Source organism: Cavia porcellus, unplaced genomic scaffold (assembly GCF_034190915.1).
Source record: "Cavia porcellus strain 051 isolate PalLab524CR breed Dunkin Hartley unplaced genomic scaffold, mCavPor4.1 scaffold_5, whole genome shotgun sequence".
Classification (NCBI taxonomy): Eukaryota; Metazoa; Chordata; class Mammalia; order Rodentia; family Caviidae; genus Cavia; species Cavia porcellus.
Window position 1 is genome coordinate 81,171,956 of NW_026947488.1, and position 22,941 is coordinate 81,194,896.

General features: G+C 38.4%; 1 protein-coding gene and 1 long non-coding RNA gene across 4 annotated transcripts in view; one reads left to right on the forward strand and one right to left on the reverse strand.

Moving 5' to 3' along the window:
* The window catches only part of LOC106029121 (uncharacterized), a 21,392-nt gene extending 18,253 nt beyond the window's left edge, over window positions 1–3,139 (forward strand). The window contains exons 2-3 of one of the 2 annotated variants that reach the window (XR_001202784.2): window positions 175–397; window positions 1,540–3,139. This is a non-coding gene — a long non-coding RNA (uncharacterized LOC106029121). The remainder of the gene's footprint in view (window positions 1–174; window positions 398–1,539) is intronic. The other variant, XR_001202783.2, reaches the window with a different exon arrangement.
* CUNH3orf33 (chromosome unknown C3orf33 homolog) overlaps window positions 1–21,793 on the reverse strand; it is a 23,478-nt gene extending 1,685 nt beyond the window's left edge. Inside the window, exons 1-5 of one of the 2 annotated variants that reach the window (XM_063249230.1) lie at window positions 21,634–21,793; window positions 19,689–19,748; window positions 16,817–16,964; window positions 14,176–14,336; window positions 8,735–8,810 (exon numbers count right to left, since the gene is read on the reverse strand). In XM_063249230.1, coding sequence (XP_063105300.1) covers window positions 8,735–8,810; window positions 14,176–14,336; window positions 16,817–16,964; window positions 19,689–19,748; window positions 21,634–21,747 — 559 coding nt within the window. In that variant the 5' untranslated portion in view covers window positions 21,748–21,793. Of the gene's footprint in view, window positions 1–8,734; window positions 8,811–9,798; window positions 10,717–14,175; window positions 14,337–16,816; window positions 16,965–19,688; window positions 19,749–21,633 lie in introns of those variants that run through there. The other variant, XM_063249229.1, reaches the window with a different exon arrangement.
* Between the last annotated feature and the right edge of the window lie 1,148 nt (window positions 21,794–22,941).

The window sequence follows — 22,941 nt, forward strand, 5'->3', positions numbered from 1 at the left end:
TAAAGCTATTTGAGAAAGGCAACACACATGAACATTAGTCAGAGACCCAGCCCCAAAGAGACTTTTGCAAATAGCCCTGTTATAATCATCTCCAGACACCACTACCCAATGTCTGTGCAATTATCCAGTTCATCTTTTTGGTTTTGTTCTGTTTCATTTTGTTTTCTGACACAGTCTCACTCTTACCTCAGACTCCGAGTGTGGGATTATAGGTGTGTAACACCACAGCCGGCCTATCCAATTCATCTTACCTGGGGGCCACCCGACAACATGTTCTATAAAACAGACCACGATAAAGCCAAAAAGCAGATGTTCTGAGCCCAGAAACAAAGCTGCTGATCAGTGGGATTTCTCCACTCAGAGACCACAGGACCTTCCAAGAGGTGCTAAAAACCAGGTATGGTGGCACACATCTGTAATCATAGCTCTCTGGGAGGTTGAGGCAGGTGCACTGCAAATTAGCAACTTGGTTAGATTTGTTTTCAAAGTAAAATATATTTCTAAAGGGCTGGGGATGTAGCTCAGTGCAAAGGCACTGGGTTTAATTCTCAGCACCAATTTTTTTAAAATGGTGTCAATACTGCCACTACTAAAGTGGAGAATAAGAGGTCAGCAAATGCTCTCTGCACTGACTAGAATCCCTTCCTCCATATTTCTTCTTGTTCATCTTGTCCACAAAATAGATTCCATGTGTGCTGGGTAGTGGCATGTAATCCCAGTACTCTGGGAGGCTCATACAGGAGGATGCAAAATTAAAGCCCATTTTGGACTTAGCAAGATCTTTTTAAATTTTAATTTAAAAAGAAAAAAACACAAAAATCAAGAAACAAACAATTAAAAACCAAATGAAAACAATAATAACAAAAAACCCAAAAGTGATACAGGATTTCAAAATAAATGATAGGAATTTAATAATGGCTGTTGGGGCTGGAGGTTTAGCTCAGCGGCATAAGCACCTGCCTTGCAAGCAGACAGTTGTGAGCTCGATCCCCAGTACTGATAAAAAGGAAAAAGACAAAAAAAAAAATAATGGCTGTTATATTACATATTGTTATCTTCAAAATAGTTGCTCAGGTTACCAGATACAGGCACGTCAGATTGATCAAACAATAATTTCCCTTTGAGCAGTTTCTTTTACTGTATCTATTGTAACTTTTGGATCTTATTTACTCTTTTAGTTTCTTAGGCTAGTGAGACATGGTATTTACACATGAAAGTCTGATTTTATTCAATTATGAGCATGATTTCTAGTTGCAGCCATTTACCTACAAAAGTCAAGTTTATCATTCTTTATGGTCACATGGTATTTCACTATATAAAATATGTTTTTTATCCATTCCTCAGTTGATGGACATTTGGGTTGTTTCCAAAATCTGGTTATTACAAACTGTGCAGCTATAACTTAGCAAGAGTTTGTCTCAACATAAACAAGATTAAGAATGTAGCTCAGTGTGAAGGTTCTGGGTTCAATTCCCCATCACATTCTCTCTCTCTCTCTCTCTCTCTCTCTCTCTCTCTCTCTCTCTCTACTCTATCAAGGGAAAAAAAACTGGGTCACAAGTAGATCTACCTGTACCAGCTCATCTTCACTGGAATTAACTGGAAAGACAACAGCACAACACAGCTGGCAAAAGCCATCTGAGCTACTTACAGTGATGAAATCTGACACTGTGGAAGGCAGGGCCCTAGGTCTGAGTTTTGTGATTCATAAAGCCATACTAGAAAAGAACAAGGCTAAAGACCTTATCACAAAACTAGTTAAAGTGGATGCTGTTGGATATCTGGGAAGATGGCAGAGTGGTGAAGGGCAAAGAAACAGCCTCTCTGAGATTCGGTGTCCAGATGTTCAAATACAGCAACATAAGGAAGGGAAGGAGGGATGTGGGTTCTCAGGACCCAGCAAGTGAGAATCTGAAGTAAGAACTGAACCCCAGAGGGAGAGTGAAGAGAGAGACCACATTGCAGAAGGAGGCAGTGAGCAGTGCTTTCTCCTGGATCAGAGGTCTTCATGGAAAAATGCACTAGTGGAACGGAGCAGTGGATGCAGCAGACAGCAGTGACAGGTGAGTTATTCAGATTCAGACATCCACCAGGAGCAGGTTACTGTCCAGTAGCCATCTTGGAGAGTAGCCAACTAATCTCAGAACTCGGCAAAGCTACAGGCTGGCTCCAGTTAGCAGCTCCAGTATCAGCGTGAGCGGAACAGAGTTCAAATCAGGTCAAGCAGCTGGATTCAAGCCAGCAGAAGGCACACAGAATGCTACATCGTGAACAAATCAGGTTCTGGCCTCCTGGCCAGAAACCACCCAACGGCAAAGGGTTGCTGGGATTATCCAGTGACCTGCGATAAATCTATAGCTGACTTGTTGGGATTAATCAACACAGTAATAGACTCTCTCTGCCTGTTCTGTCTAACAGTTACAACAGAAATACACCCTGAAGTGGACATTTTTTTCTTATTTGTTTTCTTTTTTGTTTGTTTAGTGTGAACATTGTTTCTAGTTTTCTTGTCATTATTCTGTTGTTCTTGTTTCTTTTTTCTCTCCTGTCTTCTTCACCAGTTTCCCAAAGCTCCTATAATCTTCCTTCATCCTCCAGTCTTGCTTCTTCCTCTTAATTTCTCTATTTTTCAGCCTAACCCCTTCTAAATTTTCTCCCCTGAAGGTAAAATCACCACATTGAGGACATATTTACTATATGCAACTTTCTAGTTTGTTTTAGATTTTGTTAGATAGCCACAAATATAGTTCAAATAGTTAAAGGTGGGAAATTAATGATTATCACAGTTTGACATTTTCTAGGCTGTGTTTGATGCTATGGTTACTGTTGACTGTACTACTTTAGCCAAGGCGGCATAATTTTTCTAATCAGTTGTTCTTCTGGTATACCAAGACTAAGCTTGCCTTAGAGTTAGAAACAATACTTAGGCCAGCACAAAGAACCAGGTGCCAGGGCAAATAGGCAGCAACTTCCTATTTCCAATAAATTGAAGAGGTAGGATCTTGCAACAGACTCAAAACCCAAAAGCCAGCTAGCTATACCTCAAAGACATCTCTAAGAAGTAATCATTTCCCAAGGGTTCTAAAACTAGCAATAAAGCTACCTGCCACAAGCAATTTACAAGCATCAACCCAGGAATTAAACTAAAAGAAAGAGACCCCAGACTTCTAGCTCACCAAAGACAAAGCAAGGGGACAAAGAGATAGAGCGATCTGAAAGCCACCCACCTGGACTCTCTGAAGGGGTAACAGTGGAATAAACTAAGCCAATGAATAAGACTCTAAAACAAAATCAAATCAGAAATAACCTCTCAGATAACTACAGAGATGGTGATCATAATGAAAGACATGGTTAGTGACTCTAGAGCAGACACAGATAAATAAGAGAGCTTAGGAAAATGACGGAAACCATGAATGCCCAACATAGAAAAGACATTGGTGACCATGATGTCACTAGCAACCATGAAAAAAAAGATTTCTTAAAAATAGCATGGGGCCACGAGAAATCAATCCAACAGGTGCTAGATGATACAAAGAAGAATAATGGAAGATTGATCAGAGTCAATCTAAAAGCAGACACTTGCAAATGACATAAAAAACATGTTCACAGAAGTAATCATGGAAAACTTCCTAAGCATGGAAATATAATTTTGATATACAAACAAATGAAGCCTATAGAACTCCAATTAGCCATGATTTAAAAAAAAAAAAATCTATACTATACCAGGGCATGTAATAGTCAAGATTCCACAAATTCAACACAAGAACCGAATATTAAAAGCTATTAAAGCAAAGAAACAAATCACCTATAAAAGAAAGCCCATCAGAATCACAGCAGTGATTATTCAACATAAACCTTCAAGTCAAGAAGAGCTTGGAGTAAAGTATTTCAAGCTCTAAAAGAAAACAACCTCCAAAACAGACTGATGTACCCCTCAAAGCTATCTTTCAAAATTGATGAGAAATAAGATACTTGTAGGACAAAGAACACATGAAGAAATTCATGACCACCAAACCAGAATGTTCTGGGGAACATTTAGAGGAGGTAATGAGGACTACAACTCCATGAATCCCAAAAGAATGACTCCTCTAGGCAAGGCAAGTAATTAAACAGAGTTGGAATAAAAGGAAAACAACAATAGGAAAATAACGTGACAAGGATAAGTCAATACATATCAGTTATAACTATCAATGTAAATGGTCTCAATTCACCAATAAAAAGAAGTGAACTGGCAGAGGGATTAATAAACTAGATCCAAAGTATTCTGCATAAAAGAAACACATTTAATTTTTTAAAAATTCATAGACTGAAAATCAAACATTGGAAAACAATACTCTGTGTAACAGGAAACCAGAAAAAAGCAGGGGTTGCTATTCTATTTGCAAAGTGCATTTCAAGCCAAGACTATTGGGAGAAATAAAGAGGGTCACTATAGCCTTGAAAAGAGAACAATCTAAAAAGAAGAGATAACAGTCATAAAAATATATGTACCAAGGACCAGCACCCCCAACTACATAAAATAAACATTAATGGACATGACAAATCAAATAAGCACTACTACAATTGTAACAGGAAACCTCAATGCCCCACTGTCACGAATAGATCAACAAAACAAAAAACCAATAAAGAAAAATCAGGACTGAACCAAACTTTTGAATACATGGACCTAGTACATGTCCAGAGTGTCTCATCCCACAACATCAGAATATACATTCTTCTTAGCTGCACACAGGACATTCTCCAAAACAGACTATATACTAGCTCATAAAACATACTTAAATAAATATAAAGAAATTCAAAGTATCCCATGCATTTTAGCAAACTGTAGTGCAATGAAATTGGAAATCAATGGCAAAAGGAACTACCAAAACTGTGTAAACACATAGAAATTAAATAAAACTCTCCTGAACAACCACTAGGTCACAGATAAAGTTAAAGAACAAATTAGACGATTTCTACAGTTCAACAATGATGCCAGTACAACATTCAATGGAAGCAGTTCCATAAAGGAAGCTTACAGTGGTGAATTATCATATCAGAAAGACAGAGCAAACTCAAATAAACAATCTAATGTTGAACATCAACCTTCCAGAAAAAGACATGCAAGTCAAGTCCAAAGCTCTTATGAGGGAAGAAATTACAAAGATGGCAGCAGAAATTAATTCAATGGAGACTAATAATACAAAAAATCAATAAATCAAGATTAATAATACAAAGAATCAATGAATCGAAGAGTTGGTTCATTGAAGATTAAATAAAATGGACAAATTCTTAGCTGACCTTACCCAAAAAGAGGCAGGGGAGAAAAGATTCAAATCTACATAATTAGGAATGAAAAGCATGAAATTCGGCATAACATCAATACTTACTTGGGAACCTGTACTCTAAGAGTAACTCAGAAGGAATGGACAGGTTTCTAGATACATATGAATTAACAAAGCTGAATCAAGAAGATATAAAAATTCTAGGGCTGGGGATTTAGCTCAGTGGCATAAGCGCCTGCCTTGCAAGCGCGTGGTCGTGAGTTCAATCCCCGGTACTAATAAAAAAAAAAGAAGAAGATATAAAAATTCTAAAAAAACCAGTATTAGTTATTGAAATTGAAGATGTACCAACAAAGAAAAGCTGAATTCTACAAGAAATTTAGAAAAGACCTAATGACACTACTTCTCAAACACTTTAATGAAACTTAAAGGGGAGCAATATAGCCCAAATTATTCCTGGAAACAAGCATTATCCTCATACAAAAACCAGAGAAAGACCCAGACAAAAAAAAAAATACAGGCCAATTTCCCTCAAGAACATAGATGCAAAAATCCTCAATAAGAGGACTACAGCAAGTCATCAAGAAGATTATACACTATGACCAACTAGGATTCATCCCAGGGATGCAGGGATGGTTCAACATAGACAAATCAATAAGTATAATACACCATATTAATAGAACCAAGGGCAAAAACCATATGATAATCTCAACAGGTGCAGAAAAAGCACTTGACAAAGTCCAACATCCATTCATGATTAAAACCCTATAGAAAACTGGAATAGATGGTCTTTATCTCAATCTGATAAAAGCCATCTGTGGCAAACCAACAGCCAACATCTCATTAAATAGACAAAAACTGAAAACTTTCACTTTAAAATAAGAAAGAAGACAAGGACAGATACTAACACTACTCTTATTCAATATATGGAACATAGCCAGAGCAATTAGATAAGAGAAAGGAACAAAAGGAATAAGGATAAGAAAGGAAAATGGTAAATTATCATTACTTGTAGATGATATGATACTCTACATAGAAGACCCCACCAGAACCCCACCAGAAGACTCTTAGATTTAATAAACAAATTCAGTAGTATAGTAGGGTACAAAGTCAACACTCAAAAATCAGTAGAATTCATGTAACACAAATAAACTCACTGAGAGAGAAATAACGGAAACACCACCTTTCACAATAGAATCCCAAAAGATGAAATACCTAGAAATCAACCTACTGAAGAAAAGATCTTTACATTGAAAACTGCACTGCTCTGAAAAGGGATATTGAAGAAAGTATCAGAAAATAGATATTCCTTGTTCTTGGGTAGGAAGAACCCACAAATGAAAATGGCCATACTTCCAAAAATGTCACCAGGTGAGGTGGAGGTGGCACACACCTGTTATGCAGGTACCCATAAGGCTGAAGCAGCACGATTGCTGTGAGTGGAAGGCCAGTGAACTATACAGTGAGACACTCTCTCCAAAAATAAACAAACAAAAATTCTTATACAGATTTAATGCAATTCCAGTTAAAATACCAATAGCATATCTCAGAGAATCAGAGAAAAACATCCTAAAATTCATTTGGAACCAGAAGAGACCTAGAATAGCAAAAACAATTCTCAGCTATAAAGATAAGGCAAGGGTATTGAAATCCTTGACTAGAAATTATGCTATAAAACTATTGTGATTTTTTAAAAAGGTATAGGTACTGGCAAAAAAATCTCTCAGGTCATTTGACAGATGCAAATTAAAACAACACTGAGATTTTATCTTGTCCCAGAAAGTATAGGTATGGAGCTGGGGATTTAGCTCAGCAGCATAAGCACCTGCCTTGCAAGTGTGTGGCTGTGAGTTCAATCCCTGGTACTGATAAAAAAGAAAAAGACAAAAAAAAATCTAGGGAAAAAAAAAAAAAAGAAAGTATAGGTATCATCAAGAAATCAATGAACAAATGCTGGAGAGTCGTGGGGAAAAAGGAACTCTTTTCCAGTCTTGGTCGGAGTGTAAACTGGTTCAACCACTGTGGAAATTAGGGTGGAAATTCCTCAAAAACCTAGGATTAGAGGTCCCATTTGATCCAGCTATTTCTCTTTGGTATCTCCCCCACCCCAAATTAAAAGCATCATACCAAAAGATATATGCACAACCATGTTTATAACGGTACAGTTTATAATAACTAAATCTTGGAAACAACTCAAATGTCCATCAACTGATGAACTGATAAAGAAGATGTGTTTTTTAAATACAATGGAGTACTACTCAGCCATTAAGAAGGATAAACTTGAGACATTTCTAGCTAAATGGGTGTACTTTAGAACCTCACTCTTACATGAAATAAATCAGACACATGTTTAAATACCTCATTGCTTCTCTGATGTGAGAAACTAAAAGTGTAAATAAAGACCAAAATGTGTAATGGGTATTGGGAAATGGGAAGGAAACAAGGGACAGGGAGGGAAGGATGGAAAAGACAAGAAAAAAAAGAGCATTAGGGAACAAATAGAAACAAAGTTTTTGTAAGTAAGGAGGGGAAAAGGGTTTAAAGGGAGGGAAGAGGAATGGGGAAAAAGCAAGATATATCAAACACAGGTATATGTGTATGTACAAGTATTATGTATATCTAAAATATTCCAATAAGTTTTTAAAATGTATGTTGCTCACTTCCCTGTAAATATCAATAAAACATCCCTTTAACAAAAAAGAAGGTATTGTGGCATTGGAACTCAGAAATTAAAAGTAAGATATAACTTCCTTTCCTACCACAAAGAAAGATAAAAATATAAAACCATATTCACATACAAAACTTTTGTGTATTTGTATTTTGTAAATTTGCATGTTTATAAACTCATTGAAAATTAGTACTGTTTAATTTCTAAACTTTGAAGAGTCCTGATGTTTAAGACAGAGTCTCGCTATATAGATCAGGCTGGCCTTGAACTATGTAAACTAGGCTGCCCTCAAACTGTGATCCTCCTGCCTCAGCCTCCCAAGTACTAGGCTTACATAAGTGCACCAGCATACCTACTTCTGTTATTTTAACAAGGAGTCAGGTAACAGCAGTAAACTCATCCTATACTATGGGACTCTAACAAGAATCATCTACCTGAACCCAGTAAGTTTGACTTTCCTTAGTAACACAATTTTTTTTTTTTTTTGAGTCCTGGTCTCATTATACAGTCCAACCTTCCCTAACTATCTAGACCAGGCTCAAACTTGTGACTGTTGTGCCTCAGCTTCTCAAGTGCTATGATTACAGATAAATGAAACCAAACCTACCAATGAGTCATTTTTTAAAAAAACTTCTATAGATTTTGTAATTGTTAGTGGATTAGTGCCTTATCAAAAAGTTTAGTGTCAGAATGATTTGAGCACCAAGTTTATGTGCATATCAAATTCTTGAGCCAACTCAAATTTGCTTAAAACATTACAGTCTCATAAAAAGAAACTGAAGCCGGGTATGGTGGCACTTACCTATAATCCCAGCACTCAGAAGGCTTAGGTAGGACTGCTGTGAGTTCAAATGCAGCCTGCAATACACAGTGAGACCCTGTCTCAAAAACAAACAAACAAACAAACAAACCCATAAATAAATAAATAAATAGAGAGGGCTAGGGCTACAGCTCAGTAGAAGTTCAAATACTGGCTACTTCAGGGACTGAGAGATGTCCTAAAGTAACATGGACCTAGGGGCTGTGCCTGCAGAGGACCAGGGGGTAACAAAGAGAGGGACGAAGTCTGGCCTCTTTGCCTTATCTGCATCCTCTCTAATCACCTTAAACTCTGGGTCAGGTCCTGCTCAGCTTCACACAATCATGTTAATCACTGTCTGTGGTAAAGGTTTATTAGATCTAGTTTACCTAATCTGTCTCATCTCCTTCAAGACAAGGATATGGAGACGAGCTTAACTATGTAGTTTCCAGGATTTGTAGGAACATCCAAAAGTCTCAAGTCGCTGTCCTGAACCTGCAGTTACATCTGTCTCTAGGGAAAGCAGAAGTCACAGACGAGTTATCTCAAGACAAGAACCAGAGCTGCATCCCAAGGGAGGGGCCAGGTTTTCCCCTCACGTGATGAGTTCTGGCAGAACTCAGACCCAGTCCCGAGAGGCCAACCAGACCTCAACCTGACCAGGGTTACCCACTCTGCTGGCTATGCACACCTTGTCTTAGTTCTTTTCTATAAAAAAAAAGCTTGTCACCCTCCTTCTCTGCGATTCTCAGGTTGGCTGTGCTGATGACAGCTCCTTTTCCACCCTCAGTACTGCTTATCTCCTGGACTGGGATTCTGGGACACAAGCTGGAGCCCGGTCCACTAGGACCCCTCAGGGGACTGTTCCCAAACTGGCAGCACTATGGCATTGGTTCTTTCCTTCCAGAGGTATTTCTTTAGCAGTTTCTCTGTCTCGGGGCGATGTTCTCATCCAACAACAGGGTGAAATTAGCCCTTCTGCACCACCAGGAGCTCTGTTCCCTCCTGGGGCACTGCCCCGAATCCCAAGCATTGAAACAGCTGGGAGAAAAGTTTGACCTCAGACATAGAATATAAATAATTCCTTTATTATAAATAATGAAAGCAAATATTCTTGAACAAAAATTAAATACAGCTGCTCAAAATAGTATCACACAGCGCCAAAGAGTTGGATTTTCTTCCCAAACAATGATACTAAATAAATACAGCCTGGTAAGGGGCGGGAGTGAGGCAGCACTGAGGACTGAACCCAGTCCTTTTTTGTATTATTCTGAGACAGAGTCTCACTAAGTCTCTAAATTGCCCAGTTGAAATCTAACTTTGCTGCTCCTGCCTCTTCTTCTCAGAGTGCTTTAATTACACGTATGTGCCACCAAATTCAGTTCTGGCAATTTGTTTATAATATTTCATTGTCCCTAAAAGCATGTTGCATCATCTTTAAATGAATTCTGGTATTACACTAATCACAATCTTTTTCATGCTTAAATACCATTAGAATTCAACCTTTATCATTTCCGGAAATTTTTCTGTGGACTCATTGAAAAATGTCCATGTCCATGTTTTATTTTTGAGAAGAGTCACCTCTAGACCTCCTGGATATCTCACCCTTTCCTACGAAAATGTAAGCGACTAATAAATTCTCTGAATTTCAGTATTAAGGAGTAGTTACTCATACTGTCTTTCCATGCTTCATAAGTTCTTCTGAATCTGTCATAACTTCCTTTTTTCAAGTTGAAATCTGATCCAGTTGCTTTTAAATTTTCTTTTTTCAATATTTCTTTGAATTTTTCCAAATAACTTTCTTTTTGAGATTCTTCTTTCCATATTCCTTCTCCTTTTTTTACGGCTGTTAATTCAGCTTTAAGTAATTTTCTGTGAATTGTCCAGTAAGTTTTGGAATCATAATCCAATCCTTTAACAAGAACAGTTTTACCCAGGCCTCTTCGCAAAATTTCTTCATTCAGATTCATGTTAAAATATCCACCCTTGAATTTAAAACAAAAACCAAAACAAAACACACACAGAAATCAATTATTTAAGAAAACTGTTGTTATGCTGTAACATCGTATTTATTTTAAAATCAATCACTTAGAAATTTCAGTTCTCCACAAAAAAGTCAAAAGGTTCCTGGGTGCTTAAAACAGCTACAGCTAAGTCCAAGACTGTGATTACTACAAGAGAGCCTTCTCAGAGCCAACTGATTCTTTCATGACACAGAATTCTGTGCAGACTCTTTGGTCTCTACCCTCAGAGATGCACAGAAGCAACATGCATAGAAAGCACTTTTTTGGTTTGTTGGTAGTTGTCTACAGAGATAGCAAAGCACACAATTTTGGCACAAAGGTAGTAGCCTACAGCAAAGGAAAGTAAACAAGGAAAAAAAGAAAAAAACAAAAACACAGACAACCCAAAATAAACTGTTAAAATCAGGTTCAGAATTCTAGTGTCTAGGGCACTGGCAGGCAAATATATTTCTAAAAGACCTCCCTTAAAACAAGTAACATAAAAACAGTCTTGGCTCTTCAATTTTCACCATCTGGAAATTTCACTCCAGGAGCAATTCACTTCCTAAGGAAAATGGATAAATGGAATCCCCCCACCCCACATACACTAATTCATAGTATAGGCCAATAATTCACAGCTAAGTTCTAAAAACATGAAGATTCCAGGTTTAAACTAGGAAACATTCTCTAAGATCATGTGAAAGCACAGAATAATCTTTTAAAAAGATTCTTAAGTAAACAAACTGTGTTCTCCTAAATTTGGTAACTTTTGATATACAATGACAAAATTATAAAAGGTAACAGATATGAAAGCTTTATCATATTTAATCTCAATTCTTAAAATTTTATGCTCTTTCTCTTAAACCAAAATCAGAATGAAAATTTCAATGCCATACATTCACTGAATTCAAACAAGAGAAATAAGTATTCACAAGTAAGCACACACAGCATGGTAACTTAGGAAGTGATATAAGGCAAAGATGTCTACGCTGAAGGTGGGCTTGGACGCCAGCGAGAGCTGGGCTTGAACGCAGGCTCTCCACTTGGTTCCTCCAGTCAAAGCAATTCCCTTTCCTAACAGCACCACCTGTGAACGGATAAAACTCCACAGGCTGGTTTTGAGAACAGATAAATGTAAGCATAGAAATTAGCTCAGTGGCTGGCACACAGCAGATAGTATCTTCATTGCTATAATCATCTTTTTTGATAACTGTTACTCTTCAACTTAAAGGAGAACCAAATATTTTCTATAAGGGTTTGAGGATGTTTGGCGCAACTTAGTATGATAAATTATTTTAATCTTTCTGCCAATTAGTTTTGGATTATCCTTACTTTGAAAAGTTGAACAGGATCTCAACATACAAAAATTAGTAGACTTTGAGCCAGGGATTTAGTTCAGTGGTACAGCACCTGCCTGGAAAGCATGAGGTCCTGAGTTCAACTTCCAGTTGAACTCCTCCCAAAGTTAATAGATTTCATTAGTCCTCCTATTAATGATTCAAAGTTTTAAAGAATTAAAATGATGGGCATAGTGGTGCACACCTATAATCCCAGCACTTGGAAGGCTGAAGCAGAAGGACTGCTACAAGTGCAAGGCCAGCCTGGGCTACAAAATGAGTTCAACGCCAGCCTAAAGCACATAGTAAAATCCTGTCTCAAAAAGACAAAAAAGAAAATAAATAAAATAAAATACTAATACTTTTAATGTGAGTTTCTTTTCCTTCAGATCACTGTTACATAGAGGCTTTAAAAAAAAAACTAAAAAGACTGGTCTCAGTCTTATCACAGTATTTTAACCATTTCAATTTTGTACATTCCCATTTCAGTAATCACCCAAATATACATAGTTCAACATAGAAATCAGTCCAGAGATAATTCGTATATTACATTTTTGGTTTTGTTTCCTGTTTTTGTTTTTTGAGGCAGGGTCTCGCTATATAGCTCGGTCTGGCCTTGAATTCACTATGTAACCCAGGCTGGCCTCAAACTTGCAGTGATCCTACTGACTCAGGTTCCCGAGTATTAGGATAATAGGTGTGTACCGCTATGCCTGGCTTGCATTTTAAAAAAAGGAAGTCACAGCCAGGCATGGTGGTGCTCATCCCAGCAAAATGAGCAGCAAGTTAAGGCCCCTTGGGCAACTTCACAACTAAGACCTTGTCACAGAAAGTGGAGGGAGGCACATGGGGAACTTGGGAGAGCGAGGCAGCAACAGTGAGACTTCCTCCCACTTACACGGCATGGCCACTGACCAGGTAGGTGACAACACAGAGGAAGTTTCTTCAGGTGACTGACCCCTGAGCAGAAACAGGACTTTAAAATGCTCAACTGACAAGACTTACACACCATGAAATCTCCATCAACTATGAAAATAGAAGAAAATTATGATAAAAACAACAGGAAATTAGCCCTTCAAAATGGGGTCTGGACGCAGTAACAGCAGCATGACTACGATGTGACCCCGGCTGTGGTGCGGCAAGGTGACTGGTCACCTCCTGACTTCAGGCAGGTCCTTAAGACACGTGCCCAGACTCAGGCACACATTGAGAGGTTACGGAATGCCTCCTCCCCTCCTTCTTTTTGATGGTACTGAGGATCAAGCCCAAGGATAGCCCTCTAAAACTGAGCTACATTCCCAGCCCTTTTTATTTTGAGATATTCGAGTTTGCCAGGCTGGCCTTGAACTTGTGAGCCTCCTGTCTCAGCTTCCCATACTTCTGGGATTACACTGTGTCCAGCTTTACTTTTTTTTTATAATCTTCTGTGGGTTACACAATCCCTGCACACAGCACCTGTTCTTAACTCCAACGGAAGTTTCCTAAAACAGAATACTTACTACCTTCAACAGGTTGCTCAATACAAGTTACCATTTCCCTGCTGCTTTTGGATTTAGAGCTATCTGAACATGTGTGTCTTGAATTGCAACTCCTAAGACATCATATAAAGTTATTGTCTAATTTTGCAGTTGCTGAATTTGAACTGTTTGACACAACAGCACACTAGGCCAGGCCGACCAGTACTGTACCTAGAGAAAACACCCTTGTCTTCATAGTTTCCAGGTGCCAAGCCTCACTCCATGAGTGGTTTCTACTAACAAGTATGATGTACTACACCTGCACATATATAAACGTATAAAGAGATTCCTTCAATTAGCAATGCCCTGTCATAAGTACCTAGAAGACTTTTCCTTTTTCACAAACTTCTACAGTAAACATACATTAGATATATGACTAAAATTTTGTAACAAAATTTATATACAAAGCACCTGGTTCTTGACAATCATTATTAGCAGTAGTTTAAAAAAAAATAAAAACTTCAGCATCCTATATTTAAAGCTCTAATTACTGTATGTAAATGTAAAAATAAAAGATTATATCATCTTCAAACAAGGGTTGTAAAACAAGAAAAAAGATTATTTAGTTAATTCTTCACATTACTCACCTTATTCACTAAAATGTAGCAAAAGAGTGTTGAATTCTCCTTTCCAAGAAGTTGGAACCATACTTGTTGGGAAACTTTGAGCTCTTTTTGTAACCATATCTTCCCACTTTCAGTGAGCTCTACCCCAGCCAGTTTAACCAGCAAAACACCATATGGTTCCTCTAAAAAGGTCAGGCAGACAAGAGGTCAGCTTTATGAGCATGTTGCAAAAGCAAATTCCAAAGCCATTTGTTTCCCCACCACCCCAGAATCTCCAACACAGGATGCTTGCTGATAAATATTCCTTCTCTAAACATAAGTCTACTGCTGTCTTTTTCTTCCTTTTCTGGGTGGCAGCAGCAATACTGGGAATTGAACGCCACACCAGTGAGCTACTGCATCCCTATTCTTTTTTTTTAATTTTGAGCAGGGTTTCATTACATTAGTAGGTTACCCGGGCTGGGCTGAATTTGTGAACCTCCCACCTCAGCCTCCCAGAGTACTGGACTATAGGCATGCAGCACCGTACCTGGCCTCATTTATTTCTATAGCCTAGATTTCTCTTAGAACAATATAAACATATAACAGAGGGAGAAATTTCAAAAGCCCGTATCTCTGGAACAGGAAAAGAGATTTAACCAACTTAACCTTCTTTTTTCAACCTTCTAGAATTGTTCCCACACATACATATAGTTTCGTAACAGGTTACTAGTACTAGAACTATAGAAATTGCTTTTTCACCTAAATGAAGGTATTAACTTATTGAGGATATCCTCTGTCAAAAATTTATTATTCTATCATTACTGCTTTTTATAAAAAATAACACTATTTTCTTATACACAATAAAACAATAAAAACTACTTTTAAAAAATCTTGTGAAATGACTCCTACACAAGATTATCAATTTATATTCACAATAATTATAGTATGAAGGTCTCTTTCCCCAAAACCCTGATAAAATTTTAAACAATTTAACTTTAATGACAGAATTTCATTTGATTTATTTATTTGCTTTTAGGAGATAGGGCCTTGCCTCACTGCACAGGCTAGCCTTTAAATCCCTGGCTCAAAAGGTCCCTCTGTCTCAAGCCTCGTGAATGCAGGCTCACAAGTATTGTTTCTACCTGTTCTTTCTATCTAGTTCTAATTCTTTGGGACTGCAAATGAGTAGTAACTCCTTACTAAGGTCGTCTCTGACTACTCTCTAGGGGATGTGATTTAAAAAATGTGGTGAATACTGATTATCAACAGTACTGTTTTTAAATGGTGGCAAGTTTTACATTTTGTATAAATGGATAATACAGGTTTTGAAAAATGAGTGTGACCTGAGTAAAAGCAGGAAAAAGGGAGGAAAAAATACATCCTATGGCACAGGATAGGGCACCATGAAAAGACACGAGTCATTTAATTTTTTTAATTTATTACTATAAAAGACATGTTGCCATTAATTCCCCTCAAAGCACTCCCTCTTGCATCAAACATACTTATCACATTGCTCCTGCCACTTTCTGAGGCAGTTTCGGAAGTCCTCTTTCATGAGTGTCTTTTTAGTGTAGTGTTGTACCTTCCTCAATGTCCTGAATCGATTCAAAACGCGTACCTTTCATGGTCATTCTGACTCTCCAAAAAAGCTGTAAGTTCTACAGTGTCAGATCTGGTGAATAAGGTGGACGGGAGCACACTACACTATTTTTATAAGTCTGCCTTTCTATTAAATGACAGTTGGCAGAAGCACTCACCACGTTTTTCACACTTCACAAAGACACGAATAAGAGGACTTCCAGAACTTCTTCAAAAAGTGGCAACAACAGGGCTGGGGATTTAGCTCAGTGGCACAAGCCAAGGTTGTGAGTTCAATCCCCAGGACTAAAAAAAAAAAAAAAAAAACCAGCAAGAACAATAGGATGTGCATGTTCGAAATGAGGGGAAGAATTTTGAGGGGAATCAATAGCAATGTGGCTTTTAATATAACAATAATAATAAACCTAAATATTCACAGTATATTTGATCACACCTCATATTTGCCTCCTCTTGTCTAAATTCCCCAGTAATTCTCTATTTCAGGGCACTGCTATTTTCTTCAAAGGCCTTAGAGCAATTTTTCACTTGTTTTCTATCTCCACCAAGATTTTACTTATCTGTCTACTCAACACTACAGATTAGTTTAGTCCTACTAGTAGAGGTGAATCATGACAAGCACGCCACACCAGGCTGCTCATAACAATGAAAGCTTTAAAAGGTTCGCCATCACTGAGACACGGACTGTAACAGGTAGTTGTACTCTGGCATGGTGGCATGCATCTATAGTTCCAGGGTTCAGGAGACTGAGCCAGGAGAATGGTGAGTTCAAGGCCAGCTTGGACAGGATTTACATAGCAAGACCTCATCGCAAAGGGATATAAAAAAAAAGGATAATCAACATTTGTGTGATGAACAATTGAATGCATGAAAGGAAAGACTGACTAGATGAATTTAAAAAGAGACAGAAAGGAAGAAAGAAACCCTGGAGCCAAACTAAACAGTTCCTTGTATGCAAGGATTCAGACTTTCTCTCACAGACAAAGGAGGGATTTAAAATGCCATTTGTTGCAATTTTATAAATAAGTTATTGAATATAACAATAATAACAGTAACAGTCTTACTATTTTTGCATCTTACTTACTTCTCCATGAAGATATAATGGGTAAAGTAATAGGAATATGTTCAATTTCGAAACCATTCTCAGTTATCCGGTGTAATCGACCACGTAATTTAACATTTTTTCTTATAAATTCTGCTGGAATATCTGCAGATCTTGTAAATTTTGATGTCTATAGATTTATAAGGAGAAAAACATAAACCTGTGCCATTATTTTCATTTAGAATTAAAAATGACATTGTTAACTAAATATTAACAAGATATAACTGGGCTGGGGAAGCAGCTCAGTGGTAGTGCTTAGGTCCTGAATTCTATTATTAGCTAGCACTGCAAAACATAAAAACAAAAATCAAAATAAGAAAAAAGTCATTGAAAAATTTTAATTTGGTTATTTTGTATTAGAACTTTTTTTTTTTTTTTTTGTCTTTTTCCTTTTTATCGGTACCAGGGATCGAACTCACAACTGCCTGCTTGCAAGGCAGGCGCTTATGCCGCTGAGCTAAATCCCCAGCCCCTGTATTAGTACTTTCATATTATTTAATCTAAAATGTTTTTAGGTACAGTTAGAAGTCATTCACAAAACAATAGAAGAAAGTCATTATTCATTACTTTGCTATTTTAAGCTACTATTTATATAAAACCTAAGATCTAAACCAAATTGAGACAAATTAAATTAGATCCTCAACCAGTAAGATTTTTTCCCACTTTCCTTGTAATCTTTTACAAGAAAAAAAGAAAAATTTTTAAGAAAGGGTCAATATTAGGAATTTGCTTCAATTTGTAACACTTAGGTGGTTTACTCAATACTTTACGTATACTTCTTCTATATTAACAGTACAACAAACGTCACTCATAATCATAGTTAAAAATTTCACATAGCAGAAGGATAAATTAGTACCTAACTTCCTAAGGCATAAAGCTGAACTGAACATGTTAAAAAAATAATAATAACGTAGACTATTGTGAGTTTCCTCACAATATCATGCCCTCCATCCTCCAGGGTGTACTTTTATCTTACTTTTTCTTTTTTTACTCAGTCCAAGCTCACTCTGTAGAGCCAGTTTCTCCCTCACCTTTCACTTTTATATTTTCAAGTAAACTTTGTAAAAAACAAAACAAAGGGCTGGGGATTTAGCTCAGCGGCATAAGCGCCTGCCTTGCAAGCAGGCAGTCGTGAGTTCGATCCCTGGTACCGATAAAAGGGAAAAAGACAAAAAAAAAAAGAATAAATGACATGTAAAAAATATAACAAATATACATACCACTGGAACTCTGATTTGAACAGATCACCCATTTAAAGACATCACTGTGACAATCAAGAAAATCTGGATATGGAATGAGTCTTGGATGATACTAAGTGATCATTGTTAATTTTCTTAGGTGTGATAGTATTATAAGACATATTGGGGCTGGGGATTTAGCTCAGCGGCATAGGTGCCTACCTTGCAAGCAGGCAGTCATGAGTTCAATCCCCGGTAACGATAAAAAGGAAAAAAAAACAAAAAAAAAAAAAGAAAAGAAATCTAATGGCCAATAATAAACACCAATGTTTAAAAAAAAAAAGACATATTGACATCATGAATCTTAATACAATTAAGTAGGATACATACCATATCATCTTCTTAGCCAAAATGTTTATATGAATTTAATAAGAAAATAGACAATTCTAAATTATGAGATACTCTTCAAGACATCTAGCTTGGATTTTCAAGAATATCAGTATCATGATGAAAAGTGAAAATAATATTCTACATTAAGATAGAAAAGGGCCAGGGCATATAGCTCAATGGCACAAGTGTATGCCTAAGAAGCACAAGGTCCTGAGTTTAATTCCTGGTACCAAAACCAAACAAACAAAAATAAAACACTAATGAGATACACAGTTGGTTATAATGCATGACTTCTGACTTCATGCCAAGCTACATTCTCATCTCTTTTCTATTTTTTTAATCTTGAGATAGTCACTAATTGCTCAGGTTGGACTCAAACTTGTAATCCTCCTGCTTTAGTCTCCTAGAGAACTGAGAATCCCAACACTGCAAAGGTCTGGGGTTCAATCCCATGTGTTACACAAGAAAAAAAAGAGAAACAAGGACAGCTTTGAGGAAAAGAAAAAAAGAAATTATGAAATGAATTTTAAATAATACTATTACTTACAAATATGACTCTACTTATAAGCCAGTACCTAGAGTAGTCAAAATCATACAGAAAAAGGGATAATGGCTGGCAGGAGCTGAGAAGGAAAACGGAGTTACTGTGTAATAGGTACAGTTTCAGTCCTTAGAGACCAATGGCGTTCCAGAGATGGAGGATGCTGACATGAAAGGACAGGAGAAATACATCTAACACTGCTGACCTTTGTGTACACTTACAAATGATTAAAATGGTGAATTTTATGGTATATGTGCTTTACCACTATAAAAAAACTGAAAAATAAAACACTTGTAATTCTTGACTTACAAGAAGTCTTACAAGTGAAAATGTACCTCTATTATTAAAACATTATTGAAAGAAGCAAAAAAAAACACCATTAATTGAGGCATAAACCCAGGGTCAAGGGACATAATTAAACTATGACCCCAATCTAAAAGCACCATAAAAAGGCATTTTTGAGGTACTCCACAATATCTGAAATGCAAATTTAATTATTACAACATTCTAACAAGCTAAATCCTTTTCACATTAATTTTTAAATATGAAAAAGTGATTATGGAAATACATCCTGTGTAATTATTTTCTGTGGATGTTACTTTAAAGCCAAGATCTCAAAATATATTATTCTAAAATATTATTTAAAAGCTTTGCATTTGAATAACAAAATGATACACTGCTTGAGTTTAAAACTATCTTTTTAGAATAAATGAACTGCATATTGCCTTTTTCATTTTTAACTCACCAGTCGAACACTTCTTAGAAATAACATTATTCCAGCGATGGCCATCCCAGTGCTGATGTTCTACAGAAACAGATTTAATGGTTTATTATCAGTAACTATCATTCACGATGGTGAAGTATTAATTAGAAGTGGGGGAGATTCTCTTCCCTATCTTTAACAGTATAAATAAGAGATACCATTCAAATCACGACTCACTTCTTCCCAAAACTTCGTCCACATACTCATTACTCTTCTTTTGGTCTTGCCCAGTTTGGCATGCACAGTAATTTGATTATATTATTTCAACCTATGAGCTTCTTGAATGCACAAATGGTCTAATACTCCCTGAACAGTGCCCGCATCCACGTTGCAAATTCAAGAGTTTGATAGAAAACTGTAATACTACAATGCTAAAATATAGCACCTTGACAATATATGTGGCTGAATGAGTGGGGAGAAGCCAGTGATATTCTAAAATTGATTTCTTTAAACTAAGGGCTTAAAGCACCTTGGCAAATGTATATGGGTGAATGCATGGGGAAAACAGCGATATTTTAAAACTGCTTTCTTTAAGAATAAGGACTTAAATGAAAAGTTAAGAATAACACCAACACATTAAAAACACCATCAATAAACACGAGTTTGAAAACAGACACTTAGGTACAGTCTTTGGGTTCTGTGGTTATTTCAAATAACATCTGCATATACTAAATAGACAATGCTCCCTCCCACAGTTTTTCTATGCATTTTTTTGGAGGTAAGGGGCTGGAGACTGAACTCGGGCACATGTACAGACTAAGCACACTACCACTGAGCTACACCTCCAGATCTTAGAGCAATTTTTAATTTCTTTTTTTTCTTTCTTTCTTTTTTTTTTTTATACAGGGTCTATGCAGGTCGGGCAGGCCTTGAGCTCACTTTGTAGCCCAGGCTGGTCTCGAATTCGCAACAATCCTCCTGCCTCAGCCTCCCAAATGCTGAGCTTACAGGTGTGAGCCACCATGGCCAGCATAGCAATTTTTAATTTCAAATAACCCAGGCATCCACTTCTGAATTGAAAGAAAAAAGGCCAGATCAACGAACATGTACACGTTTATAGGTTTACCATTCACTCGCGCTACACATATTTATCTGGCACTTTCTAAGGGGCAGGTACTACTCCAAGGAGTGGGGCTACTAAGATAAGCGTAAACACTCATGGCCTTGAACCCGTGTTGCTTGGCTGCAGAGCTGCAACGCTCAACTTACTCAACTTCTCAGAGGAATTTTAAAAGCCAATCGTTCCCCTCAAAGCCATACTCTCACTTGGCTTCTTGGACACTCAGCTTTTAGGGTTCTCTGGTCAGCTCCTTTTCACTCCCCCAAGTCAGAAGCTCATAGGTCTCGGTTCCAGGGCTTCTTCCGTGACTTTTCTCACTTGCTCCGAGAGGCCGCTCAAGTCCCGAGCTTTAAACATGACTTAATGGTTTGTGCCACTGACTCCCCAAATGAGGCGTCCAGCTCTGACTTCCCTTCAACACCAGACTATGCATTTATGCATCTGTCCAGCTGTCTCAAACAGCTTCTCTCTATTCTGCTTGGAAGCCTAATTAACGGTCATCTTCAAGCTCACACCTCCACGTTCTCAAAGCTCTCTGGTGTTTTCCAATCATTCCCTCCAACCCCTCTCCATCAGCAGCCGTCGCCGCCGCCACCCCACTGGCAACTCCATGTCGCCAGCACGCTGGGACCACGTGTCCCTCCTGCTCGAACCGGCGGCCCCGCCTCTGGACCCCTGAAGCCAAGGCCTCGGGCCTCTCCCCGGCCCCGCGCGGCCGTCCCCACGGCTCTCGGCCACCGCACCGCCGAGCCTCGAGCTCCGCGCGGCTGTGGGAAGCGCCTCGGCCCGCCGCCCCGCGCCCCGCGCGACATCTCCCAGCCCCCGCCGCCGCCTCTCAGGAGGGGTCCCTCTCGGCCCCCGTCCCACCTGGACGAGGCGCAAGTGATCGTCCGCCCACTGCGAGACCCGCGTCACCACATTGGGAGCCGCCCGGTCCCGCACGGTGGACTGCGACGCGGAGCCCCCGGGCCGCCCCGCCATGTTGGCGTCTTCCCGCGAGCGCGCGCCGCGTCCCAGGCGGGCGGTAGGGGGCGCGCTGCTGGGGCGGCCGCTGGTCCGCGACTCTGCGCGGCGCCGGCTCCCCACTCACCCGCGCGCGGCAGTCCTCGGCAGAGCGGGTGTGGGAGCTCAGAACTGGGCACTACCGTGGTTCCCGCCACTGCGGCCCCAGAAAGGAGACTCAAGTACTTCATTTCCTCCACCTGCTCCGAAATGTAACCATGTGCTCATTCCTTGTGTCTGTATTTGCATTGTGCTTTATTGTTTTCAGGGTTGCTCTATAAGCCTATATCACGTTTTGAGTCTTGAATTGCTAACTGATTAAATATATGGAGTTAAGGCCGTGGATTTAGCTCAGCGGCATAAGTGCCTGCTTGGCAAACGTGAGGTTGTGAGTTCAGTCCCCGGCACCGAAAAAAAAAATATATATATACATGGTGCTAACTTTAGGCGAATCAATACAGTTAATGTATTTTAAGAGACAAAGATGGTGCAGAATGGTGCAAATTATGTAACATTCGTGTGAAAATAGATGGGGTGTGTGTGTATGCGCACACCCGCACGCGCGCCATAAAAGACTATCCCAGAAACTTGAAATAATGACTTCCCCTGAGAGGGACTGGGAGTAGAAAGGGGCAGGAGGTTTCACTCTGCTGGAACTCTTTCTCATGAAACATTTTACAGTGTTCTATTTCCACGCTGTCCAGTTCAGCAGCATATGGCTGAAATGTGCTTAGTGCCAAGAATCTAAATTTTTTAGTTCAGTAATTTTAATGATCTTAAATAATAATAATGATTACCATAGTGATGAACTGTACAAGCATACTGTTAGGTTTCTTTTGTGAAAATATTACCTTTAAAAGACAAAGTAGAATATGTTGTAACAGCACATGCAGTGAGTGGTGTCTTTAAGGGATATATTATCTTAGTATTGTAGCCCCTAAAAAGTAAATAACAATAGCTAACCGTAGGTCTTGCTTACTATCTGCCAAGGGTTATTCTAAATGGTTTTCACTTACTAGCTTCCTTATCCTCACACCTTATCAAATAGGCACTATTATTGATCATAGTTTCCAGAAGAAGTATGCAACAATTGAGTCAGTACCCCAGGTCACCCACCAAATAATGGTGAAGGGTGATGCTGTGCTGGACTTAGCCATTTGATTTAGTTAACCA